This window comes from Puccinia triticina, chromosome 13A (assembly GCF_026914185.1).
Source record: "Puccinia triticina chromosome 13A, complete sequence".
Classification (NCBI taxonomy): Eukaryota; Fungi; Basidiomycota; class Pucciniomycetes; order Pucciniales; family Pucciniaceae; genus Puccinia; species Puccinia triticina.
In genome coordinates, this window is record NC_070570.1 from 760,997 (window position 1) to 787,446 (window position 26,450).

The window sequence follows — 26,450 nt, forward strand, 5'->3', positions numbered from 1 at the left end:
TGCTCTCATACCTTTTCTTCGTCTCCTCGGATGCAAAGTGGCGGCAAGGAGCTTCCTGAAGAATGTTGCAATACCTTTCATGAGGGTATCACCTTTATTTTAACTTTCTCTTTCGTCATTCTGTCAACTGGAAGCCTCAGACCTCAGTAGTAATCTTGCCTTCGTGAATTAATGCTCAATGCAGGATTTTCAAGAACCAATTGCGGATTTTGGTCCCGCCTCCCACAGACTCCATGGCGCAATGGTAGCGCGTTCGACTCCAGTCGGCGCTCTGGTTCATCGAAAGGTTGCGTGTTCAAGTCACGTTGGGGTCACTATCTTTTCACATGCCCCAGCGGGGGGTTCCCAATTTTTATGCCGTATTGAGAGCGCGTTGGCAGTAAAGCCAGTTATCAGGATGTGTTAGGCCCTGTTTGGCAGCGTCATTATTACACAATCATGGTGTTCAAAATTGCATATGACACTATTTATGTAAAATCATAAAGCCAATTTTGGCTGGGAGATGCATAAAACTAAGTGACATCTCCCAGCCAAAATTGCAGTTTATGATTTTATGTAAAAAGATCTTATGCAATTTTGAACACCATAAATAAATAATTGGGGCATTCCCCTTTACATCAACAAATTTTTAAAAATCTGGCAAGATGGACAGGAATGGGTGTCCACTGAAAATCAGAGCAACTTCTTCATTTTTTAAAAAATTGATCATAAAGGCCTTATTAAAATTAGCCCTAAAGTTTTATTTTTATTCTATTGTGAACCCCCCTATTAGTATTATGTAAAACATCATTTTTGGGCCTGATCTTTTGGAAGTAAACTATAGCTTTATGACAGCTTACTTTCAAAAGACTATCCTAAAAATATGTTTTTTACAATATGGTATTGCATTTTTAACTGCGTAATATGACACTGCCAAACACGGCCTTAGTGATCTTGGGGGCAGTGGAGAAAAAGTAGTTTTTCCCTAACTTAACACATTTGCAGCCAGTCCCTCCCTGCAAGATAGGATCAACTTGCATATTATCAGGAAATCAAAAAATGGATCTTCAGATCAATGTATTCATGTAATATCCTTCAGGATTCCTTTGACCGTCAAAACAGACTCCTTCACACACACAACTCAAACTTGGACCATCCTAGCTAGAACTACCCATCAAGATGTCCAACAACACTCTCCCCCTCACCTGATGCTATTATGAGCTGTAGTGCGGACTAGAGAATTTCAAAGTAGACCCATTGGGCGGTACCTGGCACCGCTTGCACCCACGCGGCGGTGCCGGGTGTGGTATGAGGTACCGTGTTTTTGCTGGAAAAGCAGTGTGGTACCCGGGTACCGCCCCAAGTACCACTTGCCCCCGCTGGGGAATGCAGGTAACCCCCTTGGCCCGCTTTGAACTGCCCTTGATGACTAACAACAGGTCATTGAGGACAGTCCTGGTGCGCTCATTGAGGGGAGTAACAACTCCTCTCAATGACCAGTTTGTCCTGGTTGTTGAGGGGAGTACCCTCGATGACCATGGCTGGCCTTTTTATGACTGGAACGGGTTGGTCATTGAGAGGTCCTCCGCTGAATGACCAACCTGTTCCAGTCATCAAGGGTAAGAACACTTGATGAATGATCCATTCCGGTCGTCAAGGCCACCTCTTGATGACCTGTTTGATGAAAAAAGCCGGCGGTACCCGTGGTACTTGCCTTAAGTACCGCCAGTACCCACCAAGCGGTGCCGGGTGTGGTACCAAGTACCAACTTTGGCCACAAAACAGGGCGGTACCCAGGTCTACTTTGACATTCTCTAGCGCGGACTCTCATATTTACATAGCTTAGTTGTACATGTCACAGACGGCACTCTCAAGGTTCAAGAGGCTGAAGATCCAGAGTGTATTCTCATCCTGCAATCTACCATACAATTACAGGATCCAGAACCATCTTACTCTCCACATATCTGACCATAAAATATTGAAGGATCTACACCACAGAGATTTGATATTGAATCAAATAAAACGCCAGAACCCGGGTTGCTCCACCTCCAAAACCTTGAAAATCACAACTACAACACCTCACTCCTCCCCTGTGACTCTGCATGAGTCTCCACTGAAAGATTTCAGAAAACCAAAGTATAATTTCTTTAAGTAAGTATAAATTCTGTCAAGTACATTTTGATAAAGATGGGTTTGTACCTAAAGGCAGATATAACCTATAAGCTATCTAGTGGTCAAAGAAGGAATAATATTTATAGTTGTATATATATTTAATAATAATTTGATAAATTCATAAGAGTGTTTCTGTCTTAAAAATCCAAGTTTATTAAATTCACAAAAACACAGCAAAAAAGATCTAAGTTTTGACGTGCAGCCACATAATGGCCACTGTTGAAAAGATTACCCCCGAACACTGTGTGCCATGGATAGACCCTCCAGCTTGTGAAAGTGCAACAAGCAAAAAAGGGTCAGCATTTTTTATTCTCAAGCAGGGGCCTATCCAAGCGAAGTAGGGGGCCTGCAGGGAGGGGCCAGGACGCAACCATAACCCCTGGGGGGACAATTGACAGCAGCCCCCCCTCCTCATATACTCAAGCTCAGCCCATCCATAGGCGGGGAGTTGTGATTCCGTTGAAGACTCCAGAAGTATCTGGCGTCATGGCCACCATATCCTTGCCAACGCCACGCCTCCCAGTCCCACCCAACAAAAACCCTGCAGCTTCCCAAGCAAGCCTTGTTGTTCAATGTGAAACGACCGTTGATAGACAATGCCATTGTTGGATTGGATGGCCAGGCAACAGTAGTCACAACATGAAGCTTCCTGGCAATCAGCCTTGAAAAAGCCACCATTGAGATCATCTCCCACAACCCCAGCTCTGTTTTCAAGACTATCTCCCGCTAGGCACTCGCCGCTGTCCACACCTCCATCTGGATCTCCGAGACCGTTGCCGTTGCCGAACTGAACCAAAGAACAACAGGAATATGTATCCACACATCAGACTGTCAAGCTAACATCAACCTGGATCCCTCTCTGTCTGCTTTGTTGCTCGCCTGCTTCAGCTCTTCTGCCTCTCTCTCAACACTCCCCAAGCATAGCATGTCCGCAGTTATTAATCATCACAAACAGTCACCCAAAACCAATGTTCCCGTGAACTCCACTCCTCATTCTGTGATCACCAGCGCCACCTGGTCCAGTTCGCCTCCCGCGTTCCCGGTTGTTTTTGCAAAAGCTCAATGGCTGTGAGTTGTCATTTATAACATTCACAAGCCTTTCCTTTTTTCCTGACTCTCCCTAGATATTTTCTACAGTCCAGATCACTGGTGTTACAAGTCAAAGGTTGATTTCTTGTGCGCATTTTAATCACATCTCCAGCTATAGGTACAACATTATTCTCTTCATTTGATGTTGTCAAATCACGAATCTGTTGTTCCGTGTCTTATCTCCACACCCATCTTCAGCTCTGTTTCGCAAACTCAAATAATTTGGGCTCTGCTGACTTTGCCATTGTAATGTTTTCTCAGATCATGAATACCGTACCTGGCAGTGCCACAGTACCACAGGTGATTCAAAAGTCGTTCCGGACCAAAGGTGTGGGCTGGATATTCCGCGGGTGGACGCCGGTTTTCATAAGTTTAGGGCCTAATACATTTTATGTATCCCTTGATTCTTTGCTATATTCCAACAAGCCACAAGAGTTGATCTAATCCTATCTAATCCATAGCTCATCCGTTCATAACTCCATTAGTAGAGCCAAGAATAAGAAACTGGGCACGACACAATCAATATAGAATCTTTACCCCAAAGGGATATCTCAACATGAGACGTGGTTGCCGAGACCACATCATTTGACTGCAAGGGAGGGGTAGCTCCCCGACTCGACTGGCACCCACGCTGGAACAACCAGGCTCGCCCTGTGCATCTCACACAGTGCCCCGCCCCTTCAGCAACATCTAATGGGCAACGAAGGTGTGATAACCATGGGAGCAGCAATGAGCTGTGAGCTAAAGGAATCAGTCAGACTGATGATAGGTGGATGCACACCTGCGGACAAACCAAATGAAGAGATGAGTTTGATGATTGATTGAAAAACCAGATGAATGAATGGAGAACAACTATCATAAAGACACTGATACTAACCTATGGGAGCAGCGATGAGCTGTGAGCTAAAGGAATCAGTCAGACTGATGATAGGTGGATGCACACCTGAAGTGATGGAAAACAAAGGTGTAAGACAATAGCAATGAGTGTTTCAATGAGAGAAGAATGAAGTGGCATACCTGCGGACAAACCAAATGAAGAGATGAGTTTGATGATTGATTGAAAACGAGATGAATGAAGTACAACATGAGGAAAGAATGTTGGACTAAATACAACTTGGTTAGGTCTATCTAAAGTCATCAACTAGGTTTGCTCCGCAGCAGAGCAACCGCTTGGCTATGTGCCTCAATAACATCTGAGCCCGGCTCCCCAGCAGTCACTCTGAACGAGGGCCCTGATCATGCTCAGACAATTGCGGACATCATAGATGACCCAGGGAGTTGGAGCATCGCGCCAGACAACTCCTCCAGCCTTACCACTGTCTCTTCTGGTGCTGCTCCCCTCACCGCGACGGCCAACAATATCCCTCCACAACCCATCTCACCTTCTATGTGTCCAGCAGATTCAACTATCAACCTCCTCAACTCCAACCTTACACCATCCAAACCTTCAGACAACCCTCCCTCACCAATCCCAACTAACCCAACTAGCAATAGCAACAAAGCCGATCCCTTGCCTCAAGTAATACCACCTACAGATTCTGAGGAATCCTTGACCAGCTTGCTTGACCGTTTCCTGGAGCTCACACCTCACAATCAATCAGCAGCCTCTCATTGCGAAGAGGTAGCAGCCGCTACTGCCTCCATCAACAGTTTGTCCCCACTATCTAATGTACCGTCTGCCCCTTACCTGTCCCATGCGCTAGATTCTCCAACAAATCAATCTCTCAGCTTCCCCCTCTCCACTGCCCCTCAACCGCAACCTTGAAACCACAACCCTCTCCTTTGATACAGGTGTCTACACTTTTAACTATCTCATCAATGAGAGGGTAATGATGCAAGAAGTAGTACCCCTGAGGCAAGGACAACAATGATAGTAGATTATATTGTGGTTTTTGAATTTTGTGAATTTTCAAGTAAACAATTTGTTGCACCATGAGGTGATTGGGGTTTAAGCAGTGTGCCAATGTGAAAAACAGTGTTTAATACAAAATGCAAATGCATTGTGATGCTAATGAGGTGAGGTGAGTTGAGAGTGGTGATGAATATTGGGGCATATTACTTACTGGTGGAGGGACAAGCATTCAGAGTCAGATCAGGTCAGATCATCTGACAGTTGGATAGTGTGAGTGACTGATGTTTGGTAAAATATGTGAATCTTGATTGGCTCCTACTTTCATCCAATTAGTTTGTTTCACCACTTTTATTCTTCTGCTGCAGGGATGGCCTGTCATCATCCCGTGTTATTATTTATTCTATGGCTCAGCTTGTCTCAAAGCTTCCTTGAAGTAATTTATAAAAGCTCTCCCAGGAAATGAGAAAAATTTGTGTAACTCATCTTCACCATTAGCTCCTATGAACCACAAGTATTGGATTATCATTTATACTTTTTTCACTTATTGTGGATCAAGTTTGAGTAATAAATAAATTCAGCACATCATCAAAATTTAATCAAAGGTATTTCCACAAGAAAAAAACCCCTTCACTGTCAAAGAGAGATAAAAACCAAAGCTTTAGGCAGGGAGCCATCTGGGTAGGGGACTATGCTTGCAGCGGCAAAGCCGCCTTGGCCTCTAGTAAAGAAAGATATCATCATTAGTGTTATATTCATAAAGAGTCTTTAATGTTTTAATTGAGCAAATTACTTTAGGTATAGTTTTGATGTTGAAACTTGTAATGATAGCTCTCAGCTAGTCTTGATAGTGTTGGCTGATAACAGAAAGTTCTTGTTTGTCAGTTACTTAATATCATAAACATCTCAGACTCCTTAAAGGTATATGACTCACGGTTAAGTAAGCTTATAAAATTGATGAGCTTTTGAGAGTTCTTCTGATTTAATGATAATGGTCTAACAAAGAAAAAAAAAACAAGGATGCTAAGCTTCAAGGAATCTTTTTATCTTCTTGCAAAGGTTAAGATCTGGAACTTAATTTGAGTTCAATCTTTGATCTTTGCCATTGATGACCGTGACATCATTGACCATCAAGCACATTGCTCTCTTGCCAATCGGCTGTTCTAACTTCTACTTCAGAACCTGCCAAATCTACTTAGTGTGAAATAAATATTTCAGCAAATTTGATCCTGTGAGTGTATACAAATCATATGCACTCACCGTGTATTTTTCTCTTTCAAAAATTATCATCATAAGATGAATTCCAACATCCACCAGTCCCTCTGAAAACTTTTCCATCCCCACTCTACCCCTACGACCCTCTCCTCTAAACCCAACCCCACAATGGATGCAGACAAAGCAGCACAGATTAGAGAATATCAAAGTAGACCCGTTGGGCAGTACCCGGCACCGCTTGCATCCGCGCGGTGGTGCCAGCTGCAGTACAAGGTGTAACTGGTTTTTGCTAGAAAAGAGGTGTGGTACCTGGGTCCCACCCCAAGTACCACTTGCCCCCACCGGGGGATGTGGGTAACCCCCGCCCCCCCGGCCCTTGGCCCACTTTTAACTGCCCTTAATGACTGAAAAAATATCATTGAGTACAGTCCTGGTGCGCTCATTGAGGGGAGTAACAACCCCTCTCAATGACCAGTTTGTTGAGGGGAGTACCCTCAATGACCATGGCCAGCCTTTTTATGACCAGAACAGGTTGGTCATTGCTGTTCCGGTCATCAAGGGGAGGAACACTTGATGAATTATCTATTCCGGTCATCAATTCCACCTCTTGATGACCTGCTTGATGAAAAAATCCCGCCCTAAGTACCGCCAGTACCCACCAAGCGGTACTGGGTGCGGTACCAAGTACCAACTTTGGGCACCAAAAAGGGTGGTACCAGGTGCCAAATGGCACCCAGGTCTACTTTGAAATTCTCTAGCACAGATCCAACAACAACTAGCCAAACTGGCAAAGAAGGTAGAAAGAAAATGGGCCAGATGCCAACAAGTCAAAACCAAGCTAGCAGAAGCAACCACAGCCCCACCCCAACGCAGGGGCTTACCTCTAAATTGGCATTGGTGGCACCAACAATTTCCCAACCCAATCAATAAATTGATCTCATTTTCTGTGATTGTGATTTTTTGGAACAGTCTCAGACTTTTATTCCTAGACACACACTATTTTTGTTCACATATTGGTGGTATTCAAAGTTGAATGAATAGATCAATAAACAATTCTCTTTGGGACTATTTAGGTGGTAAGGAGCTCTGTTGGCGCTTTGAAACAGAAGGTCTTTGCGGGGAATGATTGGTTAGATGGGTGAATTCCCTTTGGGTTTGGATTGCCAACGTGACCCACCAGGGAAAAATAGAGGTCACCCGAGGGCAGGTGATGTGAAGAAGACTCTTGTTCAGTCTCCAATCATACTCCAAAACCCATTGAGTGGGACTCCCCAATTACCACAAAGGGGCCATTGTTTTGATAGTGGAGTCTTGCCACAGTAGCTCAGGTGTCTTAACATGTTTTACTCAATGTCACCTGCCACCAGCTGTCATCACATTTTCCCTGGTGACCTATGAGATGGGAAAAATCAGATTATGGATGATAAAATAAATGGGCACTAGAGACTTGTAATTTCTTTGGAATGTTTAGAATTTTAGATTGAGGTTTGGAGCAGGAGTGGAGATTTAAAAGGAAGAAGATGGAATCAATACAATTCATAGGATCAAAACTTGTGACGGCTCTCCCTTGGATCAGAAAAGTACCAATGCCATTATCCATACATCAATATCAATTGCTTTCAAACACAAACTCTATTTAAATTTGGGCAATGCACATGTCTGTGACCTATTCATCACATCCCAAACTATATTACACACTAGAGAATGAAAAAAATGTTGAAGCTATGACAAGAGGTTGAGGCTGAAAGGAAGGGCAGAGTGGCCTGAGGAACAACAAGCTCAGAGAAGCTCTGAGTGAGACAACAAAAAGGGGCCAAGGGAGCCCTCTAGGAGGGCAAAAAGCTGTTAGCTTGCTTGGTGGAAAAGTGCACACGCTACAAGAGCTTGTATCTTTTAGAGACCTCAGGGAAATGCACGCAGAAGCAGATGAGTTTATTTCTTCTGTAAAGCAGAGTTTATAAACTATTACAACTGGGGGACAAGTTGTGGGCAGAAGGTGAACATGCATATTCATCTTGAGAGAGGATAAATGAGTGAAAGATGTGTGAAATGGAGAGAAATGGAAACCTGGGCAGTTGCAGTTTCAACAAAAAACACTGGGCAAAAAAAATAGATAATAAGGAAAACAAAACACATGATAGAAAACCCAATGGATGAATATGTACAAGAACCATTGGAGGCAGTGTCAATTGAGCATTGAGATTATTGAATTCCTTCAGAAATTGAGGTGAAATCTGACTTGATGATCTTGTTCATTGGATATTCTCTTGCTTAGGCAGATTTGGCAGTAGGAGGGGTGGCAAAAAATGACTCTTTACCCTTGGTCCTGGGAGACCCCAGCAGTCCCAGCCAAATGTTATTTGTAATTTCACAAAATTATACACCAAACTTGAATATCCCTATTCTTATTTTGATTCTTTGAAAAATTTCCCATAAAAAGCTCAACTTCAGCATGTATCCCTGCTGCAGGTGCAATCCCTTGTTTTGGTACTGTGATGAGATGTTTTGATTCAAAGTCACATTTTGTATTTCAAATCTCAATGGATTTATCATATCAAGTAATAAGAATTTTTTGAAAGGTCCATTTGCCATGATAGCGGGGTCTCTGGTTAAAAGAAGAGAAAAATAGTGATTGAGAATGGTAATTTCTTCCTTATGTCTCATTATTTCCTTCCCATCCTGACTGAAGATGATATTTTCATGATTTTTTCTTTGAGAGGATTTATGATTCAAATTTTCTTGGATATAATTGTTCAAGTTATGTATTTCTTCATAGAACTCAAAGCTAGATGTAAAAATTCTCAACTTCTCCTTCAGATGTGAATTTGCTGCACCATTTGGAATTAGCTCATCTCCATAATTTTCTTGAACAAACTCCAGTATAAATGATGAAAATTTCCTGATTTCTTGGTTGTGATGATAAAAGTAATCATTCAAGAAATCATTTGCCATTTCATGAAGTTTTTGCTTGATCCAAAAGAAACCATCATTGCCACTTGTGAATTTTACCAATTCAGAAATTGATCCTTTCTTGGCTTTGATATAGTTTTCCAGTGTATTGAAAAAAAAATCATTTTGAAATAAATCAAAAGAGTTCCCCCATGCACAATCAATTGAAGTACCACCAATGTAATCAAAAAAAGACTTCAGAGATAGATATAAGAACCTCCTTTTTTCCTTGTCCTCAAGACCTTTCCAAGGTTTTTTTGTTTATTTATTGGGGATAAAAACCAATTCACAATAAAAAAGATCAGTAACAGGGATGATGAGAGGTTCAAGTGACAGTTTCAAAATATCACCTTTCAAGAAGCTTCTAAAATGTGATGAATGCCAATTCCTGAGGATCAATTTTGCACTGAAAAAGATGGCTGTGTGTTTATGTTTGATTTGGAAATTTGTCATCATATTGATTGCAGCAATTTCAAGTGTTCCATCCATTCTAAAGAAATCCCTGAGCTGATTTTCATTTATGAAGTTGTGTTTGTAAAAGTATGAAGCCATTTGGAATACAAGGCTTTGAAGTTTTGTGGCTGTTTCATTGACTCCATCAGATATTAGAACAGTATCTTTTTCATGGAAAAAGTTGAGATCATGTAAGATCTCATTTAGCTCTCCCATCAGAGGTTGCAGTTTCTGGTTTATGATGAGATCCATGATATCTTCATTCAGCTCCACTTTTTTTGAATTGTCCGGATATTCAGCGGTAAAGAATGGAAAATACTGATGGTTTTCTATATCTTGTGTTGAAAGGAATGATTGAAACTTTTCCACACTTGATTCCTGCCGTTTTGATTTCAAAATCTCCCATTGTCTTTGAAATAATATGGATCTGTAAATGGCTTTCAACCTATGAGCAGATTTTTGCAAATTCAGCTCATTTCCATTGTCCACTTTGATAAATGAATTGGTTTCAGTTATAACATTCTCCAGAGTTTTCTTCATCAAGAACAAATCATTCTTTTTTGGATTTTCATGGCCTTGCAGAGCATGAGAATATCCGGGAAAGCAGCATGAAACATATTCATTTGTGTGAAAACATTGCAAAGGAAATAAGGACTTGAGCTTACCACTTTTCTTCAAGCTTAATATAGTCTCTTCTCTGGCAAACTGAGGTATCTTTGCCAGGTATTCTGTAAGGCATATTTTTCCTCTCTTGGGGATTTCGGATGCTGGACGGCGACTTCCTGACGGGCTCAATCTTAATATGTTTAGCTGCTGAAAGCATCTTCCTTTCCTCTTGAAAATATGGTGTTTTGGAGTCATACTAGCTTGGGGTCTAATCCCACTTCTAGTAGTACACTCATAGGACATTGACACACCTTCCATCTGGACTGCAGCATGATTAAGACAATAATTTCAAATGAGAATAAAATAAATTAGCATTGGAGTTTAACCTCTTTTCTCAGATTCAAGAAAATCTTGGATAGAATCAAAGCTATTTACCATCAACAGCTATGCATTGATTTGCCTGCCAGAAGAACCAGATCCACAATACTATCTGGTAACACATCAGGTAAGCTGACATCACGATTTATTCAATAAAATGTAGAAAGTTAATACACGCCAAAGGTCAATGATAATACAAAGATTGAGCCCTGTTGGTTCTACAAGATGGCTGGCATCTTAATAGATCCCAGCCAAGGTGTGGTTTAGACCTTCCCCAAGAATGTATTGCCAATCTAAAGCCACACCAAACCTTGGACTTCACCTGATTGCAATGCAAGCTTTTACGTCCACAGAGGCTTTTGGAAATTAACTTTGAGGGAAACTTATCAAAACAAGTTTGATTGTGCAAGAGTCTAAGACCCTGTCAAGTGAAACAATGAAAAGATATATTTGTAAAGCCTTGTATACATATCATCCTTTTCTTCATTTTACATACAGGATAATCAAATAGGAGTGCAATAAGTTGTTCAAATTTGAAATCATAAAATTGTAAATACATCCAAGTATATTAAATTCAGGAGAGCATAGAATGAAAGATCAAGGGTTCCCCATACAAATATAAAAAAATACAACAAAAAAACAAGGGTTTCTTGTTTACCAAAGCTAAAATCAACAAAAAAATCTTCTTGTAAAATACAAGACACTCAAACAAAAAAAACATAATCAGCCTGCTAACATCAGCAAGCTGATGCACCCAGGCCCAGTTTCCGTCCCTGTCTAGCAGTTTCAAGGAAAGGTGGGTGTATGACCCCCAGCGCACACAAACAGGCATTATGCAAAGGTGGGCCAACAAATATTGCCCATCAGAGTGCACAAGCACAACAGCAGAGGGCAATGTGAAAAAAAAACTCAAGAAACTGCTGCCAGTTGACATGCAATATTACAAAGCTTGAGTTTTTTTCACAGTGGGGGGTTGAGACTTATTCCTGCCCAGAATCACAGCACATGGAACAGCCTTGGGAGTAATAGCTTGAATAGGCCTACATTTTATAGAAAATCTACACATGTACTTAAATTAACACTAGTCCCCCCTGATGGGAGGCTAGCTGTGGCTGGGGGTGAAGCGGCCCCTCCCACAGGGAGGGACGTGTGCACAAGTTCAAAAAGTTGGCTGAGACAGAAATAACAAATGGCCAGAGGGAAAATAGTAAGCCTCAGCCGGCCTCCCCCTCAGCTCCTTCCAACCTAGAGCCATTTGATGCTTCTGGACCTCAACTTTCATTTGGCGCTGGTCTAATCTACTCAATCTGTAGAAAAAAGCTACACTAGCTGTTAGCTTAGCTTTGGTCAATACTAACAATGTCTGAGGAAAAAAGTGGGCAGAAACAGTTTTGTCCCCGCGCAAACACAGGGATGAAACTGGGCAGAAATGATAGCCCGGTTTTGTTCTTGTAGTTACACAAATATAGGGAAAAAAACTAGCCGCTTGTTTCTGCCAAGTTACAATTTCCTCCCCCAATGGCTGTAGCCATAATGGGTTAAATACAAGTTGGAGAGGCATAAAAATTTGGAGGCATATTTTTTTCTTTTTGCAAATCTGACTGATCCCTCAAACCAAGCTTTTTGGGAAGTGCTGTAGGGCACCAAAACCCAATCTTGCTGCATGAGTTTGGGGAAGTAGGTGATATGAAAAAAGCGTGTGGATTCTTTGAATCGTGAGGAATAAGCTCTACAGCTTATTCCCCGAAGACATAGTATGGTCTTCGGATAGGCAAGTATCACTAATTGTAACCTAACTACTTAGGTTACAACAGTAGGGTATAAGTGCCTCCTGACGGAGCATGAAATCTCGAGGGACTTGGTTAAGTTTGGCTACCGGCAGCGCTGAAGGGTTTCGACGAGTGCCCGTGTTTCAAAAGTCAAGCTGAAGAGAACCAAATGGACGACGGTTTGGCTAAGCCCGCTAGAGCCTAGGGGCAACTGGTTGAGCGTGGTAAATTGTCTGACGCGGCCATCATGCTGATTAGTGCTGGTTGTCTGCCGGTTTTCTCTGGTTAACTTTAATGGCACTCCTCCAAATTATGTAAAAAAATCCCTCCCCGCTTTTATATAAACCTGAATCCCTTCTCCTTAATCGAAGCTAAATATATGTTTGTTGCTTGCAAATCATGCATCAACCTGTTTCTTCTCAATTGGCCACTCCATCAACCCCATTCAGCCTACTCAAAAAGATGACCGGGATTCATCCGATGATGGCTGAACCCTATCACCTCAGTTCCTCCGGTGTTGGAGGGATCCTCTGCGGACCGGTCGGCGCAATGCGACCAAGGGTTGTCTCTCACTCCACCCAGGGAGGATGTGATATTAAAATTGTGTGCGAGTTTACAAAAGTCTTGACCTCATCTTGGGCAACTTCACAAACAAAAAAAACATCGCAGCAGCAACATAGCGGGACTCATTTATCTAGGAAAGGAAGAAGGTGCCTAAAAAGCTGATTGACTTCGAAATGCTATTCAGCTGTTTTATTTAATTTTGACAACATGACCAATCATTCCTTCACCTGAGCAATTTTGGAGATGAGTTAACTTGACCACTATAATTAGGGGGGTTCACAATAGGATAAAAGTAAAATTTTAGAGTCAATTTTAAGGTCTTTATCAACAAATTTTTAAAAATCTGGCAAGGTGTACAGGACTGGGTATCCCCTGAGAATCAGAGCAACATCTTTATTTTTTAAAAAGTTGTTCATAAAGGTCTTAAAATTAGCTCTAAAGTTTTATTTTTATCCTATTGTGAACCCCCCTAATTATAGTGGTCAAGTTAACTCATCTCCAAAATTGCTCAGGTGAAGGAATGATTGGTCATGTTGTCAAAATTAAATAAAACAGCTGAATAGCATTTCGAAGTCAATCAGCTTTTTAGGCACCTTCTTCCTTTCCTAGATAAATGAGTCCCGCTATGTTGCTGCTGCGATGTTTTTTTTGTTTGTGAAGTTGCCCAAGATGAGGTCAAGACTTTTGTAAACTCGCACACAATTTTAATATCACATCCTCCCTGGGTGGAGTGAGAGACAACCCTTGGTCGCATTGCACCGACCGGTCCGCAGAGGATCCCTCCAACACCGGAGGAACTGAGGTGATAGGGTTCAGCCATCATCGGATGAATCCCGGTCATCTTTTTGAGTAGGCTGAATGGGGTTGATGGAGTGGCCAATTGAGAAGAAACAGGTTGATGCATGATTTGCAAGCAACAAACATATATTTAGCTTCGATTAAGGAGAAGGGATTCAGGTTTATATAAAAGCGGGGAGGGATTTTTTTACATAATTTGGAGGAGTGCCATTAAAGTTAACCAGAGAAAACCGGCAGACAACCAGCACTAATCAGCATGATGGCCGCGTCAGACGATTTACCACGCTCAACCAGTCCACTCTCTCCAGTTTCCTCGCCTCCACACAGCGAAGCAGGGCGAGATAGCCCCAGTGACCTGATCACCCCCGTTCGTTTCTTCCCTATTTCCAGAGCTGAACTCAGTCTGCCGGCCGTATTGAAGTGCGGGCAAACTTTTAGATGGAACCGAACTCAACTCGTCCTCAAACCATCTACATCCGATATCGACAGCAGCGATGACCGTCAAGACCGAAAGCTTAAAAATGAAGATGAAGCAAAGAATTTAAACATCGCTCCCCATTCAGAACTCGTTGAATGGAGTATGGCCTGGATTGATCGTACTGTAGTGTTGCGACAAGATGGTAAGCTATTCTCATCCCCATGTCCACACATGAAGAGAGAGAAAGAAGAACTCAACACATATCCATGCCTCGTTCCAGATCAGGGAATCTATTACACCGCGTTATATAGACCGACTCAGACGGGGGAATATAACAACGATTGCAATTTGAATACGACTTACAGCTTGTTAAGGGCTTACTTCGTCTTGGACGTCTCGTTAGCCAGCTTGTACCAAGATTGGTCTGAACGTGACCCGGTCTTCTCGAGTAAAGTCTCATCAGGAGAGTGGGATGGCTTACGCGTCGTTCGGCAGGATGGCTGGGAGACGATGATATCGTACGTGGTTGACAGGAAGATTTGGCCAATTTAAAATCTTAAGGCTGATAAAGCTGATGCCCTCCTATTTCTTTGCAATCATACACCATACACTAGATTCATTTGTTCAGCCAATAACAACATCCCTAGGATATCTTTAATGCTCAGCCGGCTCTGTGCTGCGTTCGGGAACCCCATGCCACGGCCACCTTTGGGCGTCACCCTTCCGAGCAAGTTTGGATGCCAGAATGTGGAAGCATACGATTCGAGCTCGCCACTTTTGGAATTGTACTCATTTCCACCTCCTGTACGGTTATCTCAGGCCGATGTTATCGAAAAATTGAAACTGCTCGGGTTCGGATATCGTGCCAGCTACGTTCACAAAACCTCGATCAAGCTATGCGAAATCGCACTCGAAGCCCGGAAAGACAACCACTGGCCGGGCTTTCCCAATCTTGATTGTAGGTCGACTTTTAAGGAAGATGAGCAAAAACCAGATCTTCTCAAGCCAAAAAGTTTTGAACCACAAGAATTTCTGGACTTCTTAGCCTCTCAAACCTATGAGCTTGCCCACTCCAACTTGGTCAATCAATTTCCAGGGGTAGGCCCTAAAGTAGGCGACTGTATCTGTTTATTTGGTCTAGGATTTGTTCATGTCGTCCCAGTGGACATCCATATTTACAAGATCGCCTTACGAGATTACCAACTCGACCTCTCGCCCTCCAAAAAAAGCACGAGCCCAGCCCGGCCAAGTGCCAAAAACAAGAAACAAGCCGTGGCTGACCAACAATCTTCATCGCGAAGATCCGCGCCCTCGTCTAAAATCTCTCCGAACAAGAAGCCTGCTCTTGCTAAACAAGTCCCATCCAATCACACCCCAGTCAAGAAACGTAAATCTTCCAATCCAACCTCCCCTCCGCCACCTCTCTCCCGCCCAAACTACCTCAAAATTCAAGACTTTTTCCACTCAACTTGGGGCCCTTGGGCAGGCTGGGCCCAACAGATCCTCTTCCTAGCCGATCTGAGTAAAGCTCCCAGTTAGCGATCACTAAACGCAATCATCAGGCGCCCCTCTTCTCACTTCTGTCGTACACATACACAATCAGAGATGTTTACTCTATTCTTCAATATTAAATTGTTAATTTAATTCTCTATTGTATACATGTCGTTGAATAACGCTGGTTGGAAAGGAATGATGCAACAATATGGAATAAACCAGTCTAAAACAATGTAACAAGTTGGTTGAAGAGAAAAAACCTTAAGACACTTATTTGCCCTTAATGTCAAAACTTGAATACTTTCACCCCGTCCTTGAAGCATTCTGTTTCCAAACTCATCAGAAGCCTTGCTACCTACCACCAGCATGGGGCAGATATGTTACTTTATGTTGTGGCAGGTTAATTGGATAACGTAACATATTTTTAGTTATCCAACTTGGCCATTTTGGTAATGTAAAAAATAGTGCAGTGTGGTATGCATGGCTACCCATCTAGCCCATTTCAAAATTTTCTTCTTTCTCATATGTACACTCACAAATCACCCAATACAGCGGCACCACTGGATTCTACGGCCAAAACTACACAGAACACCATGGACATCACACCTTACAACCCTCTGGATCAGAAGATACAACCCCTTCAAGACACATCAGTCAGTTAGATACACACATACTCAGGCCATGTAATCCGTGACATGAACCACACTTACCCAGGACCATGTAATCTGTTACATGGACCACTCTGACAACTTGTCTACCCTTTACATATACATTACATCGTCAGCTGCACTCATTACATTGTGCTATGCACATGTCATGCAGTGTCATGCAGTGTTATGCACACCTTATGCAGTCTTATGCAGTATACTGCAGTCTTATGCAGGCTTATGCAGTCTAATGCAGTCTTATGTAGGTGCATGCAGACTAATGTAATAGGGGCTGCAGTCTGACAGTTGACAGATGACTTCATGCTGGATCATGCAGGTGTCAAGCTAGCAAAAACCCCTCATGCAGCTTGCAGATGACAGCATGTGACCATGACATCATTTGACAGTCAAGGCTAGCTAAATTCCCTCATATGACATCATTACCTCATGTGAGCTGTCAACCACCAGCTAAAATCCCTCATTCCCTTGTTCCCCTGGAGCTAAAATGTCTCACTCTTTTCTATTTAAGGAGGCTCTCCTCCCCCCAGTTGTAATTTCTCTCAGCAAACTACTTACACTCAGCTTACCCCATAACAGTACAAAATCTTGCTCACTCTACAGTGTTAGCCCCACTATATTGTGGTTTTACCCTTATTACATAACAATTACATACATATCACAACACTATTACATTGCTCACTCACCATTAACCCCTCTGTCAGGGTGTTCCACAACCCCCTTGAGGCAACACACGGACCATATCAACTTACAACTCACTCAGCACCAGTTACATCACCCATATTCCCTAAGCCACCTGCTCAATGTAGGCTATCTTTTGATACACCTCCACTTTCACTACCTTAAACCTTCCAATCAAGATTGGGGGGCTTGTTTTAGTGTCTAGTGACCCAGGAAAGGCAGAGGTTCCCTCATTCATCCCTTTCCACACTCAGCAAAAGGTTCTCAGGAACACTTTTGAGCTTTACAGCGGCAAAGTAACTTTTTTTAACCTGATTTTTTATGTTTTGGGTAACATAACTTTTTTGATGTGGTGAGTGATTTTTGTAAAGGGGATTGATGTAATTGCAAAAAAGTGTACAATGGTATAGTGTATTTAGCTTTATAAGGGTTAGACTTAGAGAATCTCCAATGGTGTAGTGATGTAGTTGGGTCAGGGAATTGAATATGTCCAGACGGGTTTGTGGGGTTGTGGACTACAAGTGCTTGCATAGCCAGGAGTCACGGGGGACTTGGGTTTGCAAGGCTGGGACGGAGGAGGTTCATCAATGGGGAGTGTGGGGCAACTGTACACAATGCCGCAACGGGTGGAGCTGGAATAAAACTGAGCAGGCCAGCACGGACTGGCTACACCACAGGCAAGCTTCTAAAGTTTCATTCCAGGATACTTATGGGTTTGTGTTATGGTCTGTTCTGGGGAGAGGAAGATGGAGTCTGGGGTCTGGGGTTCTGGAGGTTCTGGATCCAATATGGTAGATTGCAGGATGAGGAAGAGGCTTGGATCTCCAGCCTCTCAAACCTTGAGTATGGTCTGTGACATTTACGTGTAGTCTATGTACATGTGAGTCTGCACTGCGGAGCACATGCTACGGCTCATAACAGTTTGTACAAAAAAAACAAAAACCAATCAGAATGTGTCTGGTATGGTTGAAGGACCAAAAATCAGTTGGAATGTGTCCGGTATGGTTGAAGGACCAAAAACCAATCAGAATGTGCCTGGTATGGTCAAAGGACCAGAATCATTCCAATTGCAATTTGGATTGAACCCAAACACAAAAAAAGATTTTGTACCGGAACCAAGTTGAAATTTATGTGACTTTATTCCAGCAAATTCAGGCTGGAATCTCATTCTTGGTGGATGTGTTCTTGACAATTATTGGATGGGCTTGAGCAAAGAAGCAGACAAGGCCTTGATTTGCACCCAAGACTGGATGAAGAACATTGACCTCGTGGCCAAGAAGTGATTGGGTTTCTTGGGTTTCTTTTTCTTTTGTTTATGACCAGCCACCCCCTCTAAAATGTTCTGAAAAATTTTTATAGGCTCAAAAGAGCCTACCCCATGCTCCAATTTTAGAAAAGAATAATTTTTCAATTCTTTGACTATGTATCTGCCCACTGCTGCTGCAACATTTGTGTTCATATTTTTCCTTCCCAAATCCAATATACAAGGCATGTAGTCAAAGAAAAACCTCATGCTGATAAAAAAGACAGAAAAATTCAGGCTTTCACAGACACATTTCCTGCATTTTGTAGCTGCAGTTAAAAATTGACTACATAACCAAGACTGGAAGACTTCCCGTAGGATCTACGCCCCCCGTACAGACTAAAATTTCACAGATCTAAACCTTACTGGCTGGTGAAAAGTGATTGAGATCAAGTTCTCACCAGCCAGTAAGGTTTAACCTGGCCTGACAGATCTGAATTTTTAGCCCACGGGAAGTCATCCAGTCATCCACTATCTGTAATTACTGGTGCGAAGCCGTCAGGCACCCTCCGGCCTTCTCCGGCCTCTCTCCGATCAGGGCAATGCAGCAAACGGTTTACCACTCTGTGCCCTCCCTCCGGTCGGCGCAATGCGACAGGTTCCAGGTGGGAAGGGAGGGAATTGGTTAAGTTAGGGGAAATCAGCATTCTTGACACATTATCGGTGCTTGCAGGGCTGCAACGTCCATTACATTCTCATACCCGCCGGCATGAAAATGCTTCACTTTGTTTCTTGCTTAAGTTGTGCGGAATCTTCATCAACAAGTTGATAAATAGATTTCTTGCCTCGTGCAACTGTGTCCTTGCTCGCTTGAGTTTTCTCTTCATCCACTCATGACCAGGTACTGCCGTACTTTGAACTTGCACGCTATGGATTCATCGTTGTTGTATCACACGTCAATACGTACTGTGCCTCGCAACATTCGCATCCGAGCTGACAGTTTGATTGAAGGCCGGCCCTATCATTGGAATCGACCTCTAAGTCTAAGATGAAACATTCCGCGAAAAGCTGTACCAACATGATGCATGTGCAGCTTCTATCACACCGTTCGGGACCCCAAAAGTGCATATATCTCAGTCCTCGGCCCATTCCGACGTGGTTTCTTATTCTGTCCACCACAGTGCAAAGGAGCCCACGCCCAGACAAGCTCCTGCCATACAGCTTCAGGATTTGTAACTTCGGCCCGGGTACTGAAATTTCGACTGGTGTTTGAGGCATCCAGAGCCGCTGTTGGAAGCTGTATGAATGTTTCACTCAATCCAAGACTCGAAGCAGTTGTTCGTGATCGGGTTATAATGTTTCTGAAACAAGAGCTCCATTTGACATGCATCAGAGCTAGTAAGAGAAAAATGCTGGCCAGAGAAACGATGATTTAGTGCGCTGGTCCACCCTGCATCCAAGACTCCCCCCTCCAAGATTCCCCAACTCCTCCACCGTCTCTAGAGATACATAATACTAGACAAATATCTATCGAGGATAACAAATCGTTTTCTCCTGAGCTTGTTTGCTCAACTGGATTGCCCCACTCCCTTGGCAGCCTGCCGATAGACTATCCTCATTTGACAACGCTCCCTACCACATTCGTTCATCGTAAATAACCGCTGGGAATCTATAGCCATAATAAACAAAAAAATTACTCCTATCAATTAATTCCTTTCTCGAAATTCGCTAGCAAAACAATTATGAACTCCAAAGTCTCTTTCAGCATTTTGGCTGTGGCCATTACCTGCTTGCTACCTATGGCTTCAGGACAATTGACATATTCGATGAACCAAACCTCCACCAGTTCATCATCCAACTCCACAACAAGCGAAGCCACCATTACGATTTCAAGCACGCAGCAAGACCCTCGCTGGCGAGACCGCCACCTGGATGACGGCTATGCACCGTCCAAGACTGGTGGCCCAGATGAAACCTCAGCATCAGCCCCAGAGCCCGAGAAACCATCCCGGACAATGCCGGGCAGCTACGGGGAAGAGGCAGAATACATGGGAGACTCCTCTTTGCCGACCAACTCCACTCATATCGTAGACACATCAGTTCCTTCTTCCGAGAACCCCACCCCAACCACGAACTGCCCAGGCCCACTTGACCCTGCAACCGGTGAAGGGTATTTGGACTCGGACGAGAACTGTGCCATCGGTAAGCTACTCGTCCCACCTCATCGAATGAGGGAAGAGGCCGATTGACATGCTTCCCCACTCTCACTATTCAGCCTGTTACAACAACCTTGTCTTGAACCAAGCTGGCGATGCTTGTGTCTGCCGACCCACCTTTTCCTTTGATCCAGTTGAAGTCAAGTGCATTTGTGGCAGGTGAGTTAAAGCTGCCCCTTCCTCCTATTCACACAGCAATACACCACTGACCAGACAATTTATGTGACATCGACAGTCCGTTTGTCCTCAGAGGTTCCAAATGCGTTCTGCTCCCATCTCAATTAGCAAATTCTCGTCATTCCAACAAAAAACGATCCTTGAACAGCCAACTGCCATTTGGGGTTGAAATGTTGCACGGCAAGTATCCTCGAACCGATGTGGATCGATTGAATTGCCGTCAGTAGCCTTCCCAGTAGACCCGGATTATTCCACATGAACTAATTTTTGAAATGAAATCTTCCTTTATGCTACAACAGCGGATACTGAAATTTCCTGCCCAATGCCAACTGGAGGGTACGAGTGCCTCGACCCGGATGTCACACTTGATTCCTGTGGTGGGTGCATATCCACTGGCCAAGGGGTTGATTGTCGCAACATGACAGGGGCTGGGGAGGTGGGCTGTAATGCGGGAGTTTGCGTAAGTCGATCTCTTCCATCTGCCTCAAGGAGTCAACGCAATCACTAAAAAGTGTGTTTCATGATCACAGCAAGCCATCACCTGTGAGATGGGATACCGCCTAATCGATGGAAAATGTATCCGAAACCCACGCAGAAAAGCTTGAGTCAGTCAGCGTTACTGGGTCCGAAATTCAAGTTGAAAGTGCTACACTTTCTGACGTCAGGTCCATTCGGCCCTCCAAGAGTTCAATTTCGACTTTCGTATCGGCCTGAAGAATCCTTGTCCCATATCTTATATCTCAACAAATAGTTCGCTACATACAAACAACAGTGGACATAAAAAAGAGAAAAATCTATATAAAATCATGTTCTCCAAAAAAGGTGAAAAGTGGACCAAATGTCTCCGAAGGGGCACGTTAGAACCACTCTGTGGAATTGTATCCTTTTTCATTTTGGTATACCGATACATACATTACTTTACGCTCGTTACTACAGTACCATTTCTTTGATCTCTGAGCTGCCATCTTAAATTATATTTGTACCATTCCTCGCAATCAATCACTTTCGGAATTAAAACACTACATCGGCATTGGTAAAAGCTTGCTAAAGTGCTGAGGTCCAACATTTGGCCCGTTACAACCCCATGGGCCATTCCAGCAAGCTTGACAAAGCCTCTCAGTGAGAGTTACAAAGTGTAAGCCCAGCAGGGTCTCTGTCTCACAGAGAGGCTTACCTGCAAACACCTGTATCTGGCCTGAGAGGCTGAGTGAGAGCCTGTGAGAGCTCCAGGAAGATCAGCCTGTATCAGGCCTTTTTTGGTTCTTTTCATTTTTTAAACATCAACCATTGGCCTGTTGAGGTTGCCCCTCTACCTAAGAAGTCCTCAGGATTGCGCTTCTTTCCATGTAATTTGGGCCTTGTAGCTACCAATATAAGGTCTGATCCTACGGTTGGAAGTTTCCAAACGCGGAGAAAATGTGGAGAGAGAGAGACGTTTTGATAAATCCATATGACTTCCCTAGAACTATGGTATTCAAAATTGCATATGTCACTATTTACATAAAATCATAAAACCAATTTTGGCTGGGAGATTAGAGATGGCCCCGCCACACCCGGGTACCCGTTTTGGTGCGGGTACCTGCAGCTGTTTTTAGCCCAAGTAGGACACCCGCACCCGCACCCGCACCCGCGGAGTGGAACAGAGCGGGTATTGGCGGTACCCGCGCGGGTACCTGCAGGTACCCATTACGCAAAATGCTCTCAATACTCTCACAAAGACAGATATCGTTCTTATTTCTTCACATAGTCTTGTATACATAGTTATGGTGACAGTGGAGTGGCTAAAAGTCACTCCACAGTCACCACATTCACATTGCTGCCGCTACTTTTCTTACCCTTACTCTTAGACTTGTTCTTCTCCTTTGCCATGTAATCGTGGAGGGCCAGAGGCTTGATCTTGTCGTTCTTCGAATAGAACGACAGGGCCATCCCTTGACTTACTGATTTGGCATTGAGTTTGTGCCTCCTGACAGAGACATAGTCTCGGCCAAAGCTGAAAGTGCGCTCAACATCGACTGTTGTAGCTATGTATAAAAAAAAAATTAGAATGGATAATCAACTGAAGAGGATAAGAGGGTCTCATCTAATCTTACCTGGGCAACTAAGAACGTCGAGAGCCATCTGCGAGAGACCATCATGATTGTTTCCGCCCTGTTTCTGCCCGGCCCACCAATTGAGGGCATTGATCGGCTCGCCATCCTCCAAAAATAGGCCGCCCAAGAGCCAAATGTCCAATGGATCTGACACAGGTTCAGCTGATCTGGCTAAAGCAGCCGCACCTAGACCAGCAAGAACACCTGTTTGTACCTAAATAACAAATTTGATCAGCTCATGGTGAGATAGCGATATCGATTGCAGGAGGAAATTTACCTTTGGTGGTCCTTGTCTTGGTATTCTAGGGAGTGAAGTTGAATTTTTTGGCTTGTACCATTTGCTATACATATCGCGAGTGAGTCTGATGGCCTCGTCGATCCATTCCCTGGGCCACTTGGCAAGCTTAAAGTATTCGTCTTTGAAAGACGGGTGGAGAACTGGGAGTTTGGAGGCAGTTTTGCTTAGTCAACCTCAGAAAGCATACGAGATTAGAAGCGGGAATCCACTCACTCATTGCGATTCTGTATATTGGCGAACAGTACGTAAGCAAATAGTATTTGTTTGTAATCGCAAGCCCAGCTCGGCAGGCGTTTCGTAAAGCTGCAGGATAATCACCATCCTTGTTTGCAATCACCGCCGAAAGATTTGCAGTGATTTGATCGATCAAGACGACAACCTTGGCAACCCGAGCCAAGGAGGATGTTGAGACTTGAAGGGTCATTTCGTAAAAAGGTTTGAGAACCTTCACCAGGTCCGCCGCCAAGTCAAAGTCCTCTTGATTCACATGAATGCCGCGAGGGGTGCCAAACGTTTTGTCTCGTTGCCACATGATACTACAGAAATGAGGGTCAGCCTTGTTCACAATCTGAATTAATATTAGCAAAGTGGTACTTACATAGCGTCCTCGCATCGAACGATGCTTGAAAGCTGCAAGTAAGTTGAGTTCCAACGTGTTGGGACGTCTTGCTCGACATTATGAGGCCTCTTGCAATTCTTTTCTTGACAAAGCTCTATGAACTTTTCCTTGGAGTTCGGCGACTTGTTGAGTTTGGTTGCAATTCCACGAAACTGGATATGAGAAGATATATTGGGTCAATTCGAGTGTTTGTTTTACAGACCAGCCAATAAGTAAAAAACTCACCTTTGCAAGTGATCGGCGACAAGTTTCGGAGGTATAACTATCATCCACGCTCTCCTCTTCAATGTCTTCGAGGTCAGCCAGGGTCAGCTCATCGTCATCGCCAAGTTGTCCATGGGTAATATTGGGAAGATTGTTGCTGTCATCTTCTTCATCGGAGTCACCGAACTCATTGCTGGGGCTTTGGAAGCTAAAAAGGTAGATAGAGACAGAACGATTGTTCATGATCAGCGACAATTAATAAGCATAGTATGTGGTAAACAACGAACGTACCTTTCAATTAAATCATGGGCATCTTCTTCCTCATCGGATTCGTTGATCTCAGTAACTACGGGAGTGTTTGAAGGGGTTTTTTCTTTGCGTCCAAATTGTTGGAGTATCGCCTGGACTATGAGATTGAGGATGTGTGCGAAGCACCTGATCCAGTGCGGCTCACCTTGGAATCGCTTCCATTTGAGTTTTGCCAACTCTTCAATCATCACTCCGTTGTTTGCTGCATTATCGGAAACTATCCCACAGATCTAAGGGGAGTCAAAGAGGATCAGAAAGCTGAAAAGGGAATAAAACAAAATGAAAAAGAAAGAGTACGTACGCGATTCTCCAATTCAAACTTCTCAACTATGTATTGTACAACGCGAGCCAAGTAGCCACCAGTATGCCTTTCTTTGAGCTGGACAAAATCCAGAGGCATCGCATTTAAAACAACCTTACCGCTTGGATCATCCAATAGTTGGTAGATAACTGCACCGATGATATCGTATCCGTTCGGTGTCTGCCAGGCTTCAACACCCAAGTACAGTGCCCCATTGTGGACCTGAGTGCAAGTCGAAGTTAGTTTCTAATCAATCTGGAGAAAAATAAAAACAAAAGTTTACCTTCAGCTCCTCAAGGAGCTTCTCCTGAACACTCAAATATAGCTTATGAATCGCAATCAATACCGCCTTGCGAGTCGGAAGATTCTTTAAGATCGTTGGGTGGAGAACCCTCTTGAAGCTGATTTCCTCCAAGGCTGAAAAGGGTTTTGCGCCCTCAGCGCACCATATAGCACATCGTTGCAAAACCTAGAGCCCAAGAAAGAAGGTATTCAGATGAGATGACCAAATAGAAAGACCTGGAAATAAGTCTCACCTCCCGCGGGTCTATGTCACCCGTGCCGGTTACTCCACACAATGCAAGCGACTTGTTACTTGAAGGATTTTGTTGCTTCCTGAGGCATCGACCCGCATGTGTCAGAAGATTGCTGCAGGACGAGTCGTATGTCGGGCAATTAATTTTTTTAGAACACCTGGTGAGAATAATATATTCAGGTTAGGATAATATATTCTAGTTGTCTCGAATAAAATAAAATATACACACAATTTACATTGCCATGCAATCATGCGGCGATTGAACTTATCAAGCTGATCTGATAACTTGGGTGGGTCGTAAGAAGCGTATGCCGAGCTCACTTGATTCTGGGAAAGTTTGATTGCATGTTCTAAGGGATTCATGCTGGTGAGCTGGCATATCAAAGTATAGATGATAAAGAATAGGAAATGGAGGCTTACCTAGTTGCTGCTCATCAGTTGATTCAGGTCCGGAGGGAACGTTTGCGCCAGCCGAGTCAAGATCTTGATTGTGATCTTCTTCGCGATAATCTTCTTCGTTGTTTGATTGGCCGGTGGGTCTGTCTGTTTTGTCTTCTGACCTTTGTCGGGGTTGCTTGCGCGCTCGGGCCATTGTGTAGGTAGGAGGTTGAGGGCGCCGTGTATGGTTGAGGTTGCCGGGTATGGTTGAGGATGGGTGAGGTTGCCGGGTATGGTTGAGGAGGGGGAGGGGAAGCCCGGTCGGAGATCCTGTGGTGCGCAGCTGCAGCGCACACAAGTACAGCTGTGCGCGGGTGTGGCAAAAAATACCCGGGTACCCTATGGGATATCCCCAGAATATCAGACATCCGCACCCGAACACGCACACGCTGGCGGGTACCCGCCGACCTTGGGCGGGTACCCGCCAGCGGATAGCAGGTACCCGCCCGCGGGTTCGTTTGGCCATCTCTATGGGAGATGTCAGCGTGCATAAAACTTAAAGTGACATCTCCCAGCCAAAATTGCAGTTTATGATTTTATGTAAAAAAATCTTATGCAATTTTGAATACTATAAACACTGCATGAATATGAGAGATTCCAGATGCACAATTCTTGTTAGAGTAGGACAACAGAATCAAGATTACATAAACTAGAATCATGTACATACTTATCTTTTAGCAAGTACTTAACCTGGTCGATCCCACGCCCCGGCTCCAATCTCTTTCCTCCCCAAGATTGGAGACCAGGGATCCGTCATTGCCGATAGCTGACCCGTGATGGGACTGTATTGACCAGATCCCATTTGCCATCATCACACAGCATCTTATGATTCTAGCAAGCACTTCAGTCATTGTACAGGAGAGCATTATTAGTATTACAGAAGATCCTATGCAAATGGCGGCAGGATACCGGTTTTGTTGCTTATATAAGCAGAAATG

General features: G+C 43.7%; 3 protein-coding genes across 3 annotated transcripts; all 3 read left to right on the plus strand.

The window, feature by feature from the left end:
- Nucleotides 1-4,627: 4,627 nt before the first annotated feature.
- PtA15_13A71 (uncharacterized protein) lies at nucleotides 4,628-5,005 on the plus strand (the record flags this gene model as incomplete). The annotated part of the gene is made up of 1 exon (XM_053162750.1): nucleotides 4,628-5,005. The coding sequence occupies one exon, from the start codon at nucleotides 4,628-4,630 to the stop codon at nucleotides 5,003-5,005; it is 378 nt and encodes a 125-aa protein (XP_053026227.1).
- Nucleotides 5,006-14,077: 9,072 nt separating this feature from the next.
- On the plus strand, nucleotides 14,078-15,778 carry PtA15_13A72 (uncharacterized protein; the record flags this gene model as incomplete). The annotated part of the gene is made up of 3 exons (XM_053162751.1): nucleotides 14,078-14,441; nucleotides 14,520-14,757; nucleotides 14,854-15,778. The coding sequence occupies 3 exons, from the start codon at nucleotides 14,078-14,080 to the stop codon at nucleotides 15,776-15,778; spliced, it is 1,527 nt and encodes a 508-aa protein (XP_053026228.1).
- A 4,370-nt stretch (nucleotides 15,779-20,148) lies between these two features.
- On the plus strand, nucleotides 20,149-21,320 carry PtA15_13A73 (uncharacterized protein; the record flags this gene model as incomplete). The annotated part of the gene is made up of 5 exons (XM_053162752.1): nucleotides 20,149-20,524; nucleotides 20,598-20,697; nucleotides 20,774-20,934; nucleotides 21,015-21,175; nucleotides 21,246-21,320. The coding sequence occupies 5 exons, from the start codon at nucleotides 20,149-20,151 to the stop codon at nucleotides 21,318-21,320; spliced, it is 873 nt and encodes a 290-aa protein (XP_053026229.1).
- Between the last annotated feature and the right edge of the window lie 5,130 nt (nucleotides 21,321-26,450).